General features: G+C 40.5%; 1 protein-coding gene across 1 annotated transcript in view; it reads right to left on the reverse strand.

Annotated features, from left to right (window-relative positions):
* Window positions 1–21,875, reverse strand: part of CYB5B (cytochrome b5 type B) — a 51,380-nt gene that overhangs the window by 5,353 nt on the left and 24,152 nt on the right. Inside the window, exons 2-3 of the mRNA XM_020989081.2 lie at window positions 5,859–5,987; window positions 5,449–5,475 (exon numbers count right to left, since the gene is read on the reverse strand). Of these exons, the coding sequence (XP_020844740.1) occupies window positions 5,449–5,475; window positions 5,859–5,987 (156 nt within the window). The remainder of the gene's footprint in view (window positions 1–5,448; window positions 5,476–5,858; window positions 5,988–21,875) is intronic.

The following is a 21,875-nucleotide window of genomic DNA, read 5'->3' on the forward strand; positions in this document are numbered from 1 at the left end:
ACGGTGGAGTCTCCATCCTGAATTCCATTTAAAAGAAATTCTAGCTCTCATTTTATCTTCAAACATATAGTTCATCTAGGGTTGGGGCCACTAGGCAGCACAGTGGAGACAGCACCAGTCCTGGAGTCAAGAAGAGCTGAGTTCAAATCTGCCCTCAGACACTTGCTTCCAAAAACAACAACGTTCACCTATGTGGAGATTTCAGTGGTATGGACATGGGGGAACCAGCATTAAAGTGAGGTTACAAACAACTAATATTTCTAATCTACCAAAAGTTACTCAATCTTATTGTCTAGGTAGATATTAGGTGATTTGGGCTGCTCCAATTACTACTTTGCAAAATACTGATGCTGATCTCTACGAAAATCATCCTGTTTATTACTGCACTATTGTTTCATAGGAATGAAAGCACAATTCCCAAATATAAATTAGAGCATGTTTTTCAAAAAACTTTTAAGGAAAAAAAAATTCAAGAATTCAGTAAACTAAATGAAGAATAATACATATATTTTAGTACTTCAAAAGATCTGTGTTTTCATCAGGGTGGGTGACCGCCCCCCCCACCTTGATGGATGATCTTTTTGAGTTACCGTAGCCAAAACAAAAATAAAAACAAAAACAAAAACAAAAAAAAAGTAAACAACCCTCAGGTCTTCTTCAGCATCTGATACTTAGACCCTTCCCCATTTAACATGGTTATTGTCTTTGGACAACAGACCATCACTGAGACAACACTTGAAGTCTTTCCAAAACTTGTGTTCCTGTTGCCTTTGAGGACCCAGGGTCACGACCTCTGGGCAACAATGAGACATCTAAATAGGACTTGGGCAGAAACCCATTAAAATGAAGACATAAGATGATCTCTACTGGGACCTAAGGCTGTGACAAAATTAAAGTGCTGGTTCTGAGAAGGATGTTGGGTTCTGCTAATCTTTGTTTTTATAGCTCAACTTTGAATCGTGTTTTACAAAGAAGTAGACTACAGCGCTATCTCAAGATGTGAGATGAAGGGTGCGTGGGTTTTCAATAGAGTCCACTGGATTCGATCTAAGTTTCAGCATGGAAGAGAACATTATAGAACACGAGTGTTCAACAGATGCAAAGAAGAATCTGATGAGCCTGACATGATGCCTCAGCAAGCAGCAGTCCCTGTTAGCCAAAGTCTTCATAAAAACCTTGCCCTCTTCTCCACCTGAATAACTTATAGATACGATTTTTTAAAATCCCCATCCGTAAATGGCTCCCCAAAATCACCGTTCAAGTTCCATAGCTACCTTTGGCCACTGTACCCAGGTATTCTTCTTTCATCTTGTGCCACTAAACAAAAACAGACAAGGCAGTAAAGCCATGTTCTGTGGGAAGCAGGACTGACACTATCACAGGGGGAAATAACATTCAATTGGGCCTCAAAAGCTGTTTGCAGGGAGTTCTGTGCAAGGCAGATGAGGGAGGGTCTGAATTTAAAGTCAACTCACCTTTATCCCCTCAAAACTGCCAGAAATGGACCAAATAAAGCAAGGAACAACAAACTCTTTTTGGAATTGTGATTTCTTCAGCGTGGGAGCTCCCTTCACCAATTCAGATCAACTGCTCTTCTTTTATTTACGGTTTTATGAGTGGCAGTGACCAAAAAAGAAAAAGCAAACCACTGGGTTGCCCAGCTTCTTGAGATGACCTCTGATCTTAGCTGGGCTGGTTGTGTGTAGGTTATACAGACTAGCTTAGTCATACAATCTGGTGCCAGATCCACCAAGGTCAAAGCATTTCCAGCTTTGCAGAAGTGGCCAAAACCTGAGCTCATCTACCACAGTCACAGAGCCCAAGGCCACCTCTATGCCAAGGACTTTGTGACATCAGTAGAAATAGTAGATTAACCTCTGACACCCACACAGCAAAGGAATGGGGAAGGTTTCCTGAAGCTCACCCCTGCTGACCCACACTGAGGGTACTTCTTACACTTTCTCTTCCCCACTGTGGAGAGGCAGGGAGAGAAAAGACAGCTCATCCCACCTGTCTAAATGCACCATAATACTGGTCAAATTCAGTAAGAAGTTAACAGAAACTACAAGCTAAGTCAGTCTAAAGATCTAAACCTGTGGGTTTTATTTGAACAATCCCAAGTTAACTGTATTGGCAAATGACTGATCGGAAGAGATTTGCTACACTGGGAAGGTCATTCCCAAGACAAGGGTCCACTGCAAAGCTGCCCAGCAAGGAAAGCCCAGTGTGCACAGCAGCTTGCAGGCTTTTTAATCACAGCAATCAAGGTTTGTCAGCCCACTACCTGACCTTGTCTAGAGCAGGAAAGAGAGTTTGCTCAGCTGTCTTACCCTGACACCAGAAACTAGGCATGAATGATGGTAAGCCCTCTGCTTCTGGTGCCCTGGCTCCTGAGCTACCTTGGTAAGATATCTGACATTAAATCAGGGTAAGAAATGACCATATCTCCTGGATATGGCGTATTGAAAAGAACATGAAGAGTCCCCTAGAAAAATGGAATAATGGCTACTAACTCAATAAAGTTGAGCTTTAAGTCAGAAAGGTAAACTTTAGGGAATTTCACCCTGATCACACATCGAAAAAACTGGCACAAGTCTAACCAAATAGATAGTTGTTATTTTTACACATTTTTTTTAATGTCCTGAAAAGAAAGGACCTAAAGTAGAATAGCAGACTTTTCCACAGGCCCTTTCACATTCCACACTCACCCTACATGCAAAAAACTTAGAACAAGAATGAGAACTCTCTCTACATTAAAAGTAAATAGAGGAGAGATGAAAACAAAACCTTGGCCTTCAACAGGTCTAAAACTTATTTGACAAAGACTGACTTAACCCTTATACCCAAGAGGGTAAAATCCTCAAACTTTTAGAAACTATACTTTGGGAAAGCTTACTCTGCCCCTGCCCCCCAGGGACCTAAAAAAGAAAGGTGTGATGAAAAGAAGAAACTTTACCATTTTCTCTTGGTTAAGATAAGCCAGAAAAATCACCAGAAATGATAGTTCTTCTAGCAAACAACTGCAGACTAGAAGCCTTGTCTGATAACTTGAGAGAGAGAATATTCCTTCTTAATTGGGTTGAGGAATGGAAAACCAGGTTTGGAATTTGTCTCTCTGGGAGATGATGGGTTCACTAAATCATAGATTTAGAATTGGAAAGGACCTCAGAGGCCACAGAGTCCAACCCCCTTGTTCTACATATGAAAAAACTGAGGCCCACAGAGATCACATGACTTACTCTGGGTCACACAGCCAGTAAGTGTCTGAGGCAGGACTTGGAACGCAGGCCTAGCTGACTCCAAGTGCAGTCTTCCCTCCACTACACTGGCTGCCTTTACAAAATGTCTAAAAGGCCACCTATTGTCCATGAGTCCTGAACTAAAGGGGCAGAGAACTAAAAACAAACATGATGATCTAGTAGGTATATCACTTTTAGAGGAAGTACGTAACCTACAGAATCATGTTCTCTATAACTGAGAGAATCGTTGAACACAATGAACATGAGGAAAAACTGAGTCTCAATAACCATAACTGTATCTTTGGCCATCAGTAAAACCTAATAAACTGCTAAACTGAATCTTGTTATATGTAATGTAGTTATCTGCTAAACTGCCAGATGGAAGAATTTATTTCTATTTTTATAATACAGTTATCTAGTGTTCTATCATTAATATTCTATAGGTACAACAGAGATTGTACTGCATGAGACAGCATAGGTATATAAATCAAGCCATAAAGTGCTACATAAATGCCAGTTATTATTACTTCTGTAAATCCTGTAAAAGGAGCAAGGCTACAGTCAAAATTTCTCAGGACACTTTGTAATAAAAAGTCTCTTTAGCACAGACATGCAGGACCCTTACTTCAAATAAGACTTTGCTCTCTATTCCCAGAGGAATATTTCCTTAGTTTCCAACTGAAAACACAGCCCCTTCCAGTGACTAGCACCTGCTGGTACTCCTAAGTCACAGCAACCATTCTCAGAGGGTACCCTCAAAGCCTGTCACAGCTCTGGCTCTACTCGCAAGGGGGGACCTTAATTCTGCACAGTATCTTCTTTCTAGTCTCCTACAAGGTATTGGAAAGAAACCATAATCACATGGGAAAAGATGCAAGAAATAAGGCTTTCTCTATTTCTCTATGTCCTGAATCTGTTTTAGGGATGTAAACCAAGATGCATCTATGAGCGAGAAGCCAGGACACATCTCCTGGGCAAACAGGGACACACCTACAGGAAGCACAGACCCACCTCTGACCTGCTAATGCTTTCTGGACAAGTTCAATAAACTGTACGAGAACATTTGGAGCCGCCCAATTCAACATTATCGATAAGAGCTCAGGGGCAAAGAACACAGGCTGGGGGTGCAACGGTGCACATTACAAGCCAACACTGCTCAGAGCTAGGTTAAAGACAAGTCTTTCCTTTTCTGAAAATGATTTAACAGACTGACATAGTGAGTGTGTGGGGCGTAAAGAGTGGATTGAGCCGCTCAGGCACAGACATTCTGAGGCAACTAAGGCTTCAGTGCTTGTGTCTAAGTCAACACTAATTGCTACAGCAAACCTGCCCGGCAATTCAGGCTCAATGGGGACGGGGATACAGGGAAAAAGGCATATCGATTTTATGATGCTCCTACTCTGTCATCTACAAAAGTGAAGTTGGAAAAGGGCTGGGTGAGGGATGGTCCATGAAAAAACAGACGCCCAGAAGCAGGAGAGCCTAAGAAAGCCCTTATCTTTTCTGTCCTAGGTGTGGGTAACAGTGGGAGGTATGTGTTGACTCTCAACAGTACTGACTGATGACTGATTCCACCCTTCCTGCTAAACCACAGAGTGAATGGATGAGGGAACATATTCCTGAGCAAAGCAGCCTCCATATTTTCACTTGGTAAGAGAATTAGATTACTGGGTAAAGAGTAGAAAGGCCATCTCCAAATCGATTCATCCCACAACTCTTTAAAATGGAAAATTAGGAGGATATGTGTATGTGTATATGTTTGTATTTGGAAAGGAAAAAGAGAGGATGGGTGAGAGAGATAAAAACTGATGTTCTAAGTCTTTTCCCAAAAAACAAAACAAAAAACAAAACCACCTTCTGAGAACAGAGCAAGACTTTTTTTAAATCACCTGTCCATCAGGCCAGATGATATCACTTTTCTAGGGTCAAGCCCCAAATTCATCTGCTTCCTTCCCATATACTAATTAGCTTACAAATTCAATGTTTAGGACATTTTCTCTACTATTGAAAACTTTTCTCCTATGGCGGAATTTAGTTCAAATTCCTTATCAAAAAAAAAGGGGGGGGTGTCCTTCTGCCTGGTTTTAAAAACCAAACAACACAACTCATATCAAACTAAAAGCATACACCAAACTGGTACATCTGCTGAGGGACTGTGTTCGGACACTTTGTGCTTCAGGGGGACAGAAGAAATTGATGCTTTTCTTACCTCAGATCTTTCACCTTCACGGTCACTCTGGAAAAAAAGAAAAATCAAATGTAAAGAAATATCCAAATAATGAAGAAACAAGGACATGCAGAACCAGCTGCTCTAGGGAAGAGGAGTCACACCTTCCCAACAATACGCAGGAGCCACCAGACAGTGGCACGTGGGCCAAATCAAGGGCAGTAAAGGCGCTTTTCATCACTTGAGAAAAATTCACAACCATTTCCTTCCAGATTGTGAATCAACACTAAGTGTTCAGCCTCATAAACACGAATATGTACCCGAGGGCAATGAGAGGAGTTCATCAGAATTATCTTCTAATCTACTTATCCTCTAATTCATTTCACCCTCGTTGGTAATGTGTCCCTCTCTCTCACCTTCCCCATCATAGCCTCTAGCTCCACACTGCTTACCGGATGGACTTCCCCAACATAGTACTGTTTGAGCATTTCCTTGGCATCCAAAGAGTGTCCCACATCTTCAAAGCTTTCAGTCGCATCCCGACCAGCTTGCTCCATCAGAACCTCTTCTCCACCTGGGTGCTAGGAGAAAAGAAAAGGAAGAGAAATCCCCTGAATCCAAGGCTCACTGGAAGCAAAAGTAAGGTATGAACTCCTTTCCTCCCATCACCTTCACCTTTTTTACATTAGTAAAGTGGCTTCTGACTACAAGCTCAAGATACTCCTGGTTAGAAACCAAGGGGCCTACCCTCGCCTTGAGGCAATCCTAAGAAGGAGAAAGGAGTCCCTGTATTCATTCTGTACCCAGCCTGACCAGCTTCACTAGCAGCAAACCCCTTCCAGCATAAAGGATCAATGATACCATTTCACCTTTTGTCAGAAAGAACTTGGTCCATAAATCACACTTATACTATAGCCTTCAGCTCAGGTGAGGAGGGGGTCCCACCTGACCTCCATTAGAAGTACAGGTATAAAGGAAAAAGGATGATAAATATTCATATATAAAGAAACTAATATAAGAGTTATAAAGCTATCTTTGTGAGTCAGTATAGTGCATGAACTTGGATATTAAAATTATTACAAAGACAGTGTGATTATCCAATTATATTCCCTGAAATATAACTAACATATAGTGAAAAAAACAGCCTTGATATAATCTGCAGTATCACTTCTAACCCCTGCCAATATTTCAAGGCGTTCCACAATAGAACATAAAATCCTTGAAGGCAGAAACTTTTCGGTTTTTGTGCTTATATTCCTAGCAAAGTTCTTTGCCTATATTAGGACTTGTATAAGCATTTGCTGAATTGAATTCTACTTTGCTGAAAGTAATTTAATAAAATTTTGATTATTTGTATCTTCAAAAAAATGAGTGTCCCTCATATTTACAAGCATTAAAGCTAGAAGAGGTCTTATTTTTACTAATTTACTAGTATGTAGTCCAACCCAATTTATTTTATAGATATGGAAAACTGACAACCAAAAGGCAATAACCTGCCCCAAACCACACAACCAAATCTGACTGCCTGATTCCTAGTTCAGGGCTCCACTCACACTGTGCTCTCCTTGGGTGTACTCTAAATACACTAAGAAAACAACAGTCCATCAGTTAATGCTAAATCATTGCTCAAAGAAATCTCTAAGGTCTAGAAGACCTTGACCACCTTTCAGAAAACAACCATAACATGTAACCAGCTCTTCTTACTCAAAATGGATAATTAACCAAACCAATTGTGAAGATAGACAGGCTTAATTAATTCATCCTGAATTGGGTTAGAAAAATCCAAAATGACTGCTGTCAGAGGCAGGGGAAATGACCTAAAGCACCTCAAAGTACAAGTTTGTTCTCAAGGTCATCTTGTTAAAACTTCCATTGTGGCAGCAGGGCTAAATAAATTAGAGAATGGTACTGAGGAAATCATAAACAAGAACTCAACTTCCATATAATCTAGTCCATACTTTTCAATAAATAAAATAGTCACAGTTTTGTCAGTATGAGCACTTCATTCCACCATCACAGAATGTAACACCTCTAAGTCTTTGTGAGTTCCTATAGCCAAAAAATATTTACATATATGGTGTTCAACCACTGCTGAACAAAAGAGGATGACAAGACTGCTTGGCACACTATTCATTTATGTTATCCAGCTTCAACTGGGCTCTCACTGCAGCAAGACAGTCCTTTTATTTCTCACTAATTGATTCCCCATCTCATTCACCACAGAAGCTATTCTAAACTTCCTCTTCCCTCCTCAAGCCTCTCACACCTCTCTCCTCTCTCCTCTTTCTCAGCTCCCTCTTACTTTACTGAGAAATCTGAGACCATCTAATGTGAGTTTGTTCTCTTTCTCTTCTCAAAATCTGGATATCATCAACGACTACACTCTCCTCCTTTTCCTCAGTCTCTTAAAATGAGATGGTCCTTCTCCTTGCCATGACCAAATGTTCAACAACTACCCTTAATCCAATCCCCTCCTCTCTTCTAAAGAAGAGGTATCCAACACATGGCCCACAATACTCCCAAGCGTGGCCTAAATCAGAACGTAATGAGGAACAAAATTTTTAAAAATACAATAAAACACAGATAATACCACACTTTAAAACTAAATCAGTAAGGATCCACAGGGATCATTAATCAGTGGCCCCCATTTCTATGAGTTTGACACCCGTGTTCAAGAGCACACTGTGACCTCAAATCATCCTTCTCTCTTCCTTCACCCTCTCTTTTTCTCTCAATCTTTCTCCGTCTCACATTTTCAACCTTTCCCTGTCTATTGTTTCTTCCCCACTGCCTTCAAACATTCCCAAGTCTTCTTCACCCAATAAATAAAAGCATCAACAGACCCCATTCTTCCAAGTTATTGCCCTACACTAAGACCTTGGCCAAACTCCTTGAAAAAATTACCTACACTCATTGCCTCCACTTCCTCTCCTCCACCCTTTGCATAAAGCTTCCAACCTTACCGCTCAAGTGAAATTGCTCTCTCCAGGTTGTAGTTCAGCTGTGTCCAACACTTCATGGCTCAAGGGACCATAGAATGTCAAGCCCTCCTCCCCTCCACTACCTTTCAAAGCCTGTCCAAGTTCATGTTTATTGTTTCCATGACACTGTCTATCACATCTTCCCCTATCCCCTTTTCCTTTTGCCTTCAATCTTTCCCAACATCAGGGTCTTGCATTATGTAGCCAAAGTATTTAAGCTTCAGCTTCAATATCTGATTTTTAAGTACTGACTGATTTGACCTCCCTGCTGTCCAAAGAAGGGACTCTCAAAAGTCTTCTCCAGCACCACAATTCAAAAGCACCAATACTACAGGACTCACCTTTCCTTATAGTGCAAGTCTCACAGCCATATATTGATATCGGGGAAAAAAAACATAACTTTGACTCTACAGACTTTGTCAGCAAGGTGATGTCTCTGCTTTTTAATCTGCTGTCCAGATTTGTCATAGCTTTCCTTCCAAGGAGCAAGTGCCTTTTAATACCATGGTTGCAGTTGCTGGCTGCAGTTATCTTGGAGCCCAAGAACACAGAATCTGACGCTGCTTCCATTTCTTCTCCATCTACTGGCCAGGAAGTGATGGGACCAGCTGATAAGATCTTGGTTTTTCGGACGTTAAGCTTCAAGCCAGCTTTGACACTCTCCTCTTTTACACCCATCAAGAGGGTTCTAAATTCCTCTTTACTTTCTGCCATCAGGGTGGTACTGCCTGCCTATCTGAAACTGTTGATATTTCTCCTGGCAGCCTCAATTCTGGCTTTTGATACATCCAGCCTGGCATTTCACATGATGTACTATACATGTAAGTTAAATAAATAAGGTGACAATATACAGCCCTGTCATACTCCTTTTCAAATCTTAAACCAATCAGTTGTTCCATGTTCAGTTCTAACTGTTGCTTCTTGGTGTGCATACAGGTTCCTAGGGAGACAAGTAAGATGATCTGGTACTCCCATCTCTTTAAGAACTTGGCACATTTTACTGTAAGCTACATAAAGGCTTTAGTGTAGTGAAGCAGAAGCAGACGTTTTTCCAGAACTCCCTGACTTTCTCCATAATCCAGCAAATGTTGGCAATTTGGTTTCTAGTTCCTCTGCCTCTTCAAAAACCAGACTGCTCTTCTGGTAATTCTTGGTTCACATACTGCTAAAGGCTAGCTTGCAGAATCTTAAGCATAACCTTGCTGGTGTGTGAAATAAGTGCAATGGTTTGCTACTTTGAATATTCTTTGGCGCTGCCAAGGTATACACTGATCTTTTCCAATCCAGTGGCCACAGTTTAGTTTTCCATATTTGCTGGCATACTAAGTGCAGCACTAGCAGCAGCACCTTTTGGGATTTTAAATAGCTCAGTTGGAATCCCATCATCTCCACTAACCTTTCTGTTAGCAAAGCTTCTGAAGGCCCACTTGACTTCATTCTCCAGGACGTCTGCCTTTAATTTAGTAACCACCCCATCACAGTTATGAGTGATGGTAAGATCTGTCTTGTACAGTTCTTCTGTATATTCTTGTTACCTCTTCTTAATCTTTTTTACATCTGTTAAGTCTCTACCATTTTTGTCTATTATAATGCCCATTTTCGCATGAACCATTCCCTTCACATTTTAATTTTCTTGAAGAGATCTCTTATCTTTCCCATTCTATTGTTGTCTTCCATTTCTTTGCATTGTACTTTTAAGAAAACTTTATCTGTTGCTATTCTTTGGAATTCCGAATTCAGTTGGATATCTTTCCCCTTCTTCTTTACCTTTCCCTTTCCTTCTTTCCTCAGCTATTTGTAAAGCCTCATCAGGCAGCCAATTTGCTTTCTTGCTCTTTTCTTTGGAATGTTTTTTGTTGCAGCCTCCTGTAAAATATTGTGAAACTGTCCGTAGTTCTTCAGGCACTTTATCTACCAGAGCTAATCACTTAAAATTTACTCATCATCTCCACTTCACATTCATAAGAAATGTTATTTAGGACATTACCTATATGGTCTGACGGTTTTCCCTACTTTCTTCAACTTCAGTCTGATTTTCAATAAGCAGTTCATGATCTGAGCCATGAAATGAGCCACAGTTAAGCTCCAGGTCTTGTTTTAACTGACTGTCTAGAGCTCCTCCACCTTTGACTGCAAAGTAAATCATCAATCTGATTCCTAGATTGACTATCTGGTGATGTCCATGTGTTGAGTTGCCTTTTTGGGCTGTTGAAAAAGTGTTTCGTTATGACTAGCAAGTTCTCTTGACAAAAATTCCAGGCCTCTGCCCTGCTTCATTTTGTACTCCATGGCTAAACTTGCCTGTTACTACAATTACCTCTTGATTTCCTGCTTTACCATGCCAATTCCCTATGACGAATGTGAAATCTTGTTTCATGTTACTGTTAGAAGATATCGTAGGTCTTCTTAGAACTTTGCACTCTTTGGCTTCAGTAGTTGGAGCATAGATGTGTATTACTGTGATGCTGAATGGTTGGTCTGCCTTGGATTTGAACAGATATTATTCAGTCAATTTTGAGATGATGCCCCAGTACTACTTTTCTCACCTTTTTTGACTATGAGGGCTACTCCATTTCTTCTATGGGATTTTTGCCCACAGCAGAATATGCAATGATCAACTTAATTAAAGCCACCCATTCCTGTCTCTTTAAGTTCACTGACACCCACGATGCTTAGGTTTAATCTTTCCATCTCCTGTTTGATCACATCCTGCTTACTCGGTGCACAGATTACACATCAGGCTCCTATGTAATACTGATCTTTACAACCCTGGGCTTTTCTTTGGTCATCAGACACATCCACAGCTGGGCTTCCTTTCAGCTTTGGCCCAGCTGCTTCCTTAGTACCACAGCTTTCCTTCTCTGGTAGCATGCTGAACACCTTCCAACCTGAGAGGCTCCTCTGCCAATGTCATCTTAGTACTGTCCGTGGTGTTTTCTTGGCAAAAATACTGGAGGGGTTTGCCATTTCCTTCTCCAGTGGATCGCCTTTTATCAGAACTCTACTGCTATGACCTGTCCATCTTGGATAACCCTGCAGGGCACAGGTCATTGTTTCACTGAGCTAAGCAGTGACTGAGGGGCAGGTTCTCTCCAAAGGTTACCAATGCAATTACAATTACAATCTCAATGACAAACTCTGAGAGTCTTTCCTCAGTCTTTATCCTTCTTAAACTCTGCTGCATTTGACACAGCTGACCACCCTCTCCTCTGTTTCTGTGACCCTGCTGTCTCCTGGTTCTCCTCCTTCTTGACTGATTCTTCTCATTCTCCTTTGCTCCATATCATGTCCCCTTGGGGTGATTTCCCCAAAATTCTGTCCTGGGTCCACTTTTTTTTTTCTCCCCTACACCAGGAGTTCTTAACCTGGGATCTGTGAACTTTTTTTATCCTCTGACAACTGCATTTCAATATTATTGGTTTCCTTTGTAATGCTATGTATTTTATTTTAGATATTTAAAACTGCTGTTCTAAGAAGGCACCCATAGCTCCAACAGACCTCAAAAGGGATCCACAACACACAAAGTTAAGAATCTCTGCTTTACTCCCTCTCTCTTGCACACACACACAATACTCCCTCTCCTGCCTCTGTGCTTTTCCGGGGCTGTCCACCACACCTGGAGCATGCTCTTCTTTTACCTCTTCCTCACAGGATCCACCTGTTTCCTCAACATGCAGCACAGGTGGCACCTCCTACATGAAGTCTTCTCAGATCCCCCCCCCAAACCACCTTGTACTTATTTATTATATGTTATTATATTTATTACATACATATTTATGTAATTAATGAACCTTTCTAGTACAACTCCTTAGGAGTAAGGATCATTGCCTTCTTTACAGCTATATCCTCACCATCTCATACAGTAGTACCTGGCATACAGTAAATGCTTAATAAATGCTTGTTGAGTAATTGAAGAGTGGCTTACCACAGAGAAAAGAAAATTCTATTCCACAGCTATGAATTATACCCCCAAACCTGACTAGTCTTCTCACAAATGTGTGCCTTTGGTCACAACCAAGACTAGGTTAAAACACAGTTCAATGGAAACCTTTTTTTTGTCACTAGAAAAACAACCTACACCATGTGTGATGTGAGACACTCCCTTCATCAAAAAATGGTTCTGAACTACACGGGACACTTTCTGACCAGGGAACAAGCCTTAGTTTTCCTGTTAAGATGTAAATGTGGGAATTTAAGGATGGCTTCCCAGATCAAATAAAGACTTGCTTTTTAAGGTAAATATGTAAGGTGAATCCCTACTTTTAATATTTTCACTAGGCATCTGGATCGGACACTCACTCCCACCGTAACAAATTTCTCTGCTTTATACCTTGTTTATAGTATAAAGCCTACATTGTGTCAAGCTGCCCTTGGTACACTGGAAGGAGGTTCCCCAAGGAAATGGATTCAAGATTTCACCTGCAATCTATATGAAGTTTAGAATTTGACAGGAAACAGAATACAGCACATTCTCTGCAGTTTCAGAATCCTATGTGTGGAAATAATTTTAAATCTTCAATCAAAATGGACAAAAACTCTTGACACATAAACTGATAGCTGCAGTCAATATTGTTTTGGTCCCAGAATGACTAAGGATATAATCCTAAAAACTTCCTTAATCTGACCTCCAAATAAGTTGCTTAGATCTAACCCTACATTTTATATTCCTGTTGGATCCTGAAAGTACTCCAAAGATCTTCACAAAAGAGAAGTTAAAAAGGGCTTCGAACGGAGGTGATGAGTCTTTCCACATTTAGTACTTTGGGACTGTGAGCTCCATGGCATTTGGATTGTGAACACAACTGGCATCTTTATTTGTGTCTACCAACCGGCACAGATTCTATATAATTAATTTTAAACACATATCAGGGGGAAAAAAAAAACAAAAAGAACAAAGGGCTGTAATCTCAGGGTCCAGGCCCCATTCTACCACTTACTAGGCATCTCTGGGTACAAGTCACTTCACAGTTCTAAGGCCCAGGTGCTTCATCTAAGAAAGAAGAGCTCTGCTGTAGGAAGGAAGGTCTGAATCACTTTGATCCCCAAAGTTTCTCAGGAGGAAACAGCTTCATGTCCTCGAGGAAGGGATGATATGGCTCCAAAGGCATTGTTAGGTAAGAGGTCATACAGTAAGGTTCACAGAAGAAGAGACAAGTAATGTGGGTTGATAAGTCTACTGAAGAGGACCAAGGAAGCCATGCGTTGTCCTGTTAACAACAAGTGAAGTCTGTTGTCTTCCTGGGGCACGTTTTCACAATGTGAAAGAGCCACGTGACTTGTCAAATATTAAGACGACTATCCATTTCCGGTCATTCATATGAGCACAAGCAATATTGCCAGAATGAACCTAGAAAGCATTTCTAAAGATTACAGAGTCTTGGGCAAGGAAATGAAGACCTCGGGGGCGTAGATGGTATTGGCACCACTGCTGCCAATTAAAGGCAAAGGCTTCAGTAGAAACAAGTCTACTTAGTAAGTGAACAGCTGATGAAGATGATGACATCTGATAACTACTGGACCATGGCTTAAAACAAACAAAGACCGATAATGTCCTGGCCAGGGATGGAGGGGCACCTAACAGGGCAAGGTAAGAATGCATTCGCTTAGAATCTAGAGAATCTAATCAAAAGGGCTTTAAGACATAGAGGATGAAGGAAGGAGAAAACAGTGGAAACACACACACACATACCCCATAGTGAGTAGCTTAAAATGTAGGGAGAACATCGATAGATACAACCATACACTCACTGCAGACATATCCAAAACAGAAGTCAGCAATAACGCCCACAACCTCAAATATCTAGACCCAAATGCATTCAGAGTGAACTAGAGACCATAAAGGGGGGATGCAAATTTGACATCACAGGTATCACTTAAAACTGGTAGTCCAAGATATTTTGTGGGAAGCTCTCCAGAATGAAATTCTGACACAAATACTGTGGTAAGGAGGAAAAAGAGTAGATGTCTAAAGAGATTATTAACGTGGATGCACAACATTTGTTGAATGGGAATCTACAAATTCAGATTTTAAAAAGACAGGAGAATGACACCTAGTTGCCCTCAGAATAACCAAGTTAACAGCCCTGGTCAAGCTCCATCCTAGACGAAGGAGCAGGAAAAAAGGCTCTCAGTGACTTCTGAAACATCTTGAAGAAAGGAAGAGGAACCACAGAAATGGAAAAGCGTGAATGATAAAGAAGTCCCATACAGCAGTGACTAATTGACTTCCATTTGTGAGAACTTAGGAAGGGATATAATGATCACTAAAAGCTATGACTCCTTTAAAAAAGGGATCATGCCAGATTAATCTTATTTCTGACAGGATGACTACACTGCTCAATGTGAGAAGTACCAAAAAACACAGTATACTTACTTAGCTTAAAGCAAAGCATTTGACAAATTTGACAGTCTTTTATGCCGTGCTTGTCGGTAGGATGGAAATATATGGACTAGACTAGACAATAGTATAGTGAAGTGGATTGGTACTGGCTAAATGTACCAGATCCAAAATAATGGGACAATGTCAACTGGGGGAAAAGGAGTAGTGAGTGGAACCATTCCAAGAATTTGTCACCAGCTCTGTGACATTCAATATTTGTATCAAGAGCTTGGATGAAAGCAGAGATATCATGCACGTCAAATTTGCATCTGGCACCAAGATTAGCTAACAGCTGGTGATCAAATATAGAACCAAATATATCTTGACAGCCTAGAATAATAGGCCAAATTAAATAAGATAAAATACAATTAGGGATAAATGTAAAATTCAATATTTGAGTTCCAAAGATTAATTTTTACAAATATGGAATGTTGGCTAGATAACAGTTTCTGTATAAAAAAATTTTGATTAGTGGCCCAAAAGCACAGAAGTCAATAATAATAATAATAATAATAATAATAATAATAATATAATAATAATAATAAGCCAGGATTTTAGATAGTGCCTTAAGGCTTACAAAGTGCTTTACATACATTATCTCATTGGATCCTTGCAATAACCCTTGGAGGAGGTAAATGCTATTATTATTCCCATTTTACAGATGAGGAAACTGGGACTGAGGAAGGTTAGTGACTCTTTTATTGGCACATGACTACTAAGCGTCTGAGGTCGGATTTGAACTAAGAGTCTTTCTGACTCCAAGTACAACACTCACTAGATCAATGACATCAGAGGGCTGGACTTGGAAGTCAGGAAATCCGATGTGTAATTCCCACTGATATGCCACCTGTCACTCGAATCTTCTTGAACCTGAGTTTCTTAGTCTGTAAAAAGGGGAAAACTCCACAACTGTAAGACTCAAAAGAGACAAGGAACACTTTATAGCAGAGGTGCCACACAGAGGTGCAGTGGCCCAACATTCCAAATCAGATTAAAGTATAATTTGGAAATATTTAACATGATAAATAAAAAATACAATAAACATATATAATATTACAATTTAAAACTCATAAGTGACCACTAAGAATCAGTGGCCCCCTTCTCAACCAGAGTTTGCCCCCACATCCTTAAAGCACTATGCAAATGTTATCTGTTGTTATCATTCTCATTCAAACTCTCAAAGGGCTGTCATAAGGAAGCTGTAGATTTGTGAGTGTGGGGCAGAACTGTCATTGCTTATTGATGGATCAAGCAGGATTTATATTGGGAAAGCAGAAGTTGGTTTTATGACATTACGGGAAAAAAATGGACACAAAGGGAGTAATTCCCCACCAATCTGGGAACAGCTGAGCAAATAAACGACGGTTTATGAATGCACCTGAATAATCTTGCATCATAAGAAACAACGAAAGGGACAGAAAACAAAATCCAGACACAAACCTGGAAGGCTTTTATGAACTGATGCTGAGAAAAGAAGCAGAACTAGGTAAACAATTTATATAATAACTACAACACTATAAAGGCAAACAACTCTGAAAGACAAGAATTCTGATCGATGCGATGAACAACCATCACTCTAGAAAGACCAAAGATGAATTGCACTTATAATAACTAGCATTTATATAATGCTTTACAGTTTGCAAAGCGCTTTTACATATATCATCTCATTTGACGTTCACAACAATCCCACGAGGTAGGTAATATTCCCACTTTTCAAAAGAGGAAATTGAGGTAGAAGGAATATTATTGTACTGAAATGATGAATATGATGAATTCAGGAAAGCACAGGAAGAACTATATGAGAACAAGGAGTAAAGTAAGCATAGCCAAGAAAATAATGTGCACAATTACTCCCAACAACGTAAATGGAAAGAACAAAAAAGCAAAGTAAAAGCTGCGTAATTATAATGATCAGCTTTGTCCTAAGAAATGAGAGAACACACCTCCTTCCCTTATTTGTGGAGAAGGGGTGTTTATAAGCGTGGAACACTGCATATAATATAAAACTTGGCTGATGGTGCTAATTTTGCAGGATATAGGAACAACATAAAGGTGATATAAAAACAAAAGATATTAACTAAAAAAATTTTCATTTACTTTTGCCCTGCAGTTATAGAAAAAAAACCCAGAATTTCTGGCTGTTTCAAAGTTCTATCCAGGCTTTAAAAGCAAGAATCTCTCTTTAATCTATCAATCAATAAGCTACTATTTGCCAGGCACAGACTGTGCCAGGCCAGGAGAAAAAGTCCTTTTCTGTCCCTAGGGAGCTAAATATTCCACTCTAGAGGGTATTTTATAGGTTAGTAAATACAAGATATGTAAAAACATAACCGAGGGCAGATATTGGTGTACTAATTGTGCCTTCTGAAGAAGACAGCTGACTCTTGACTTGACTTGAGCTGACTCTTGAAAAGAGCTGGGCACCCCAAGAGGCAAGAGAGTCTCCTAGGAAAGCATTCCAAGCTCAGAGACACTATGCCAAGGCATGGAGGTGGAGCAATGTTTAAACAGCCATGAAAGACAGGCTAGAACCAGGATGTGAAGGGCTTTAAACATAAAATTCAAGCATTCATATTTTATCCCAGACTTAACAGCAAACCACTGAAATTTTCTGAAAAGGGGAGTGGCATGGGCAGATTTGTGCTGGAGGACAGCAACTGTGGTGTACTGGAGGCCGGACACAACAAAGGAGACAGCACTCAAAGACAGCAGGGCAGGGCAACAGTGCAGGCACGACAAGACGGAGGACTTACACTGTGGCAGCTGCAGTGACAACAGAGAGGCAGGGACGATGCCAGAAATGTGCATGTGGAATCTACAAGACCTGGGGGCTGGTTACGGCATTAAAGATGAGTCTTGTCTTAGCTACCTCTACTGAGTTTGTGATGCTTACGGGGATAGCAAGCAGTGTGGAACTGGAACTCAGAATAGACATGAGGGCTAACAATGTAGATTTTGGGGAATCAGCACTTAAAGTTGACCGTAGAATCCAAGGCAGCTGCAGAGATCACCAAGAGAGAAGAAAAGACACAAGAGAAAGGTGACTAAGGACAAATCAGACTGGAAGGAAGAGAACCATATCAGAGCAATGATGCAAAAATCCAGGGAGGAGAGAGTATCCAAAAGGAAGGTGGGCAAGGTAAGGACACAGAAAAATCCACTGTATTTAGTAATAAAGACACAGTAAAATTGAGGGGAATGGTGTGGTCATCAAGATTGTGCAATCACTCCCTATTTGTCCCTGACTCTACTCCTGCCTCACTGCACTGACGAACTTTCTCAGTACAAACACTCTTCCATACTGGGAAGTAGAATCAAAAGAGGTATGATTTTATCTTGAGTTAGCTCTAAGGCCCCAGACAGAGACAGTGCTTCTAGTAACACACTTCAATGTTAAACCTAGCTCATTTCTTTCTCTTCTCCCAAATCTAATTCCACTAAATTTAATTCAACAATCAAAGTACATAAAGACAAAGTAAGGTAAGCAAACTCCTCCCCTTCTGCCCAGAAGAAAAGGTTTCAGATTCCCATGAAGGAACTCATGGGGAAAAAGGAAAAACAGGATCGCTGCTTGGGAGCCTATAATCTGGGGGTTCAGTAACACAGCTTCCCTTCAGACAAATCTCGTGCCTGATCCAATCAAGCAACTTTCACTCCCAGAGTCCTGGTTCCTTTCTTTAAAGCAAATGCCTCCACCTGGCTACTGCTCTCTCCACACCACTTGGCTTCCTACCCCTTCTCCTTCTCTAGCTCCACGCTGCTTCTGCTCCTCCCTTCAGGGGTCAGTTTCTTCTTCAAGGCTATCTCAGTGAACTAACTTTTAAAGGTCAGTGTGAGGTGAATAAACCTATCTAGTTGGTCCCCTTTTTATTTACTCAAGGCACTAATTTGCCTGTGATAAAAGCATCACCTGGCATGACCCTACTTTATAGCTAAACATCTTATTATCTGGCCCCTCTTCTATGATTAGGTTATTGAAAAACCAATTCTCAAACAAAGAAATCATTGGTGACCTTGGAAAGCCTAGTTTCTGTCAAAGTGACAGAAGCCAGACTGAAAATGGCTGAAAACTAAATGGGAGATGAGAAAGTAGAAGTGAAGGGCAGCTAGGTGGCACAGTGGATAGAGCACCAACCCTGAAGTCAGGAGGACCTGAGTTCAAATTCAGCCTCAGACCAAACACTTGACACTTACTAGCTGTGTGACCCTTGGCAAGTTACTTAACCCCAACTGCCTAAAAATTTAAAAAAAAAAGGTAGAAAGTAGAAGTGAGAATTATAAACAGCTTTTCCTAGGAATTTTGTTGTGAAACTGATGGGGGAGGCCAAGTTCTCTCTTGAGGAGGAAGGGAAATTTCAGTGGCACAGGTGGCTTAAGAAAAATAAATTTTTTGCTATCCAGTGCAAGAGTCAATCAGGAAAGAGTAAATAAATGTATTGGTGTGCAACAGGACACCCCTTGAGTTTACTTTTAGCTTAACTTCTTCATTTTACCTCAGCCCTTGCCTTTTTTGTTTATTTGCCGTTGGCTTCGTTTTTTCGTGTTTCAATGTACCTAGGCTTAAGCCCAGAATACTCCAAATCTACGTCTGATGGGCCACCTGCATTCCCATCGCACCTCCTTAGATGGCAAGCATTAAGACACTAGGTACATGCTGATTTCGGTGCCTTGTTCTACACAAAGGAGCAGCGCGGATCCTTCAGGACTGGGGCCTTCTTTTAGCTCCACTGCAAACAAGGAAAGGTAAGAATGGTTCCAGAAAAATGCTCTGCCCCTAGCCTAACCTTAGACTCTTCAAAGAAGAACGACTAAGTCTATCTATTTAACTAACAGCAATCATCCATATAATAGCCGCTAGTCCAGACAGAACAGCTCAGCACTACCGCGACAGGTAAAATATTTGCCCACGGTGCAGTATGACAGTTTCAAGAGAAACAAGAACATTTAGGAACACACCACCTGTCACCAATAAGTTAAGAAGACTGCATTTTCTTCTGAAGGCAAGAAATGTAAAAGATTTTGAAAAACAAAATCCACTGTCCTAATTCACTTATGCCTTCCATTTGAAAAATTAAATATCTACAATTTGCTGCTTCTGGCTGAAGAATCCTCAAAATGTTAGAGAAAATGCACATGTCACAATAATATTAATATGGGAGGGACTACGCATAATACCAGTCTCATCTAAACTTACTACCAAACTCCAGGAAAATATTTTCTAACAGTCAAACCGAAGGCATTCCACTGTTTCTTCAATTAAAAACCAAGGTGATTCCCTAAGGCCTTTCTTTCTAAAATTTCATACATACATACTACCACATACTACATATTATAGCTATAAAGTATGGAGCTCCAGTTTATGTTTTTTTATATAAAGTCTCATTCCTTTATGGCTGCATGTAAACTCCTTGAAGGCAAGGGCTGTCTTGTATCCAAAGCACCTAGCACAGAGCCTAGCATGTAGCAAGCACTTAATATTATTAATTGCTGATAGAACTGAATGGGGACCATTCAATTAGCAATAACTTTGTGGGCTACCTTTCAGGGGAATTCTTCTATGTTTTTCCACCCACTAGTTAAAGAGCACATCCAAAGATTAGCCTACCTAAATTTTTTGAGGCTCATCACCAGGTAAATTTTTTTGGCCACAGTACTGTCTAAAATCATCGCCTATGGTATTCAGGGATTGTGCTGGGTTAGTGGAAGGAAAACCCAGAGCCAAAATGATGGCTCTTTGGAAATACTGACATAATTAAATTCATCACTTAAAAAACAAAAAAATTTAAATTAAAAAACCCAACCAGTTAAAACTGCTTCTGTAAAGTAAATGGGAACCATTGGGGGGGGGGGAGAGAGAGAACATAAGGGAATGGAGGGGGCCTACACCAGTGCTTGCTTGCTTTCTTTTTTTTCTCTTTTTTGCTTTTTTTGGTGAGGCAATCAAGGTTAAGTGACTTGCCCAGAGTCATACAGCTATTAAGTGTCAAGTGTCTGAGGCCACATTTGAAATCTGGTCCTCCTGACTCCAAGGCTAGAGTTCTATCAACTGCACTACCTAGCTGGCCCCATGGACCAGGGAGTGCAGGGAACTCCCCAGGGAGGAATCTCACTCTACCACAGACTGATCAGCACCTGCTAGGCCACTTCAGAGTCTTAAAGAACTGCCCAGAGCCCTGAGGGTTAATTGGTATTGGTACCACTGAATTTTCTACCTTATCTACAATAATTTAATGTTCTAATTAATAATTTTGAGGAATCTATGCCACAAAAGAATAAAACCAAAATGGTTTAAGGAAATAAGGTTTACAAAGCACTGTCTTCTGAACAATTCCATAAGGTGGATAAATAGTTATTTAATGCACCATCGCCTTGCATATGAGAGGCACTTAATATTCACTGAATTATCGAAGTGTTAAACCCTATTTTGCAGATGAAGAAACGGAGACTCAGGGAAGTTGCCCAGGCTAACAAAGCTAATGACTGTCAGACCTGGGACTGAAACTCAGGTCTTCTGACCCTAAGACAACCACTTTTTCCACTACACTGTGGTATTATTTTCTTCTCATCCCCACCATCTATTACAATAATAATATTCAAACTGGGTGGCAGTGAATTCTATATTTAGGACACACTTTGAGGTGTGTCCCAGAGTTTCCAGAGAAAAAATGGCTATCTTGGCTACAGGTGTATCAGTCAGGAGCTTACAGCTGGCACATGCATGACACACAGTAAGTGCTTAATAAATGTTTTACCTGTCTACTACTACAACTAAGTGTGATGCAGAGAAGGTCTGGACAAGAGAAGACTGTGGGAAAGAAGAGAAAAGAACAGATACTTTAGAAGAAAGGACAAGACGACAAATGATTAAGTGTGGAAGTTTAGGAAAGGATAAATTAGAGGTGACTTGGAGACTTCAAACCTGGGAGATTATCAGTGGTGGTACCTGAATGGGACGTCCCAGTGAAGACTTCTCAGTGTAATTAAGGTAATGAGTTCAGAAGGTAGTGTGAGAAATGAACTCTCAGAAGTGAAGGCTCCTCAAAGGGTCAAATAATTCTTGATAACTACTTTCAAAATCCTCCCCCACTCAGACCCTGTTTTTAAGCACT

The sequence above is a fragment of the Phascolarctos cinereus genome, unplaced genomic scaffold, assembly GCF_003287225.1.
Source record: "Phascolarctos cinereus isolate Bilbo 61053 unplaced genomic scaffold, phaCin_HiC Scaffold_2;HRSCAF=192, whole genome shotgun sequence".
In the NCBI taxonomy this organism is placed as follows: domain Eukaryota; kingdom Metazoa; phylum Chordata; class Mammalia; order Diprotodontia; family Phascolarctidae; genus Phascolarctos; species Phascolarctos cinereus.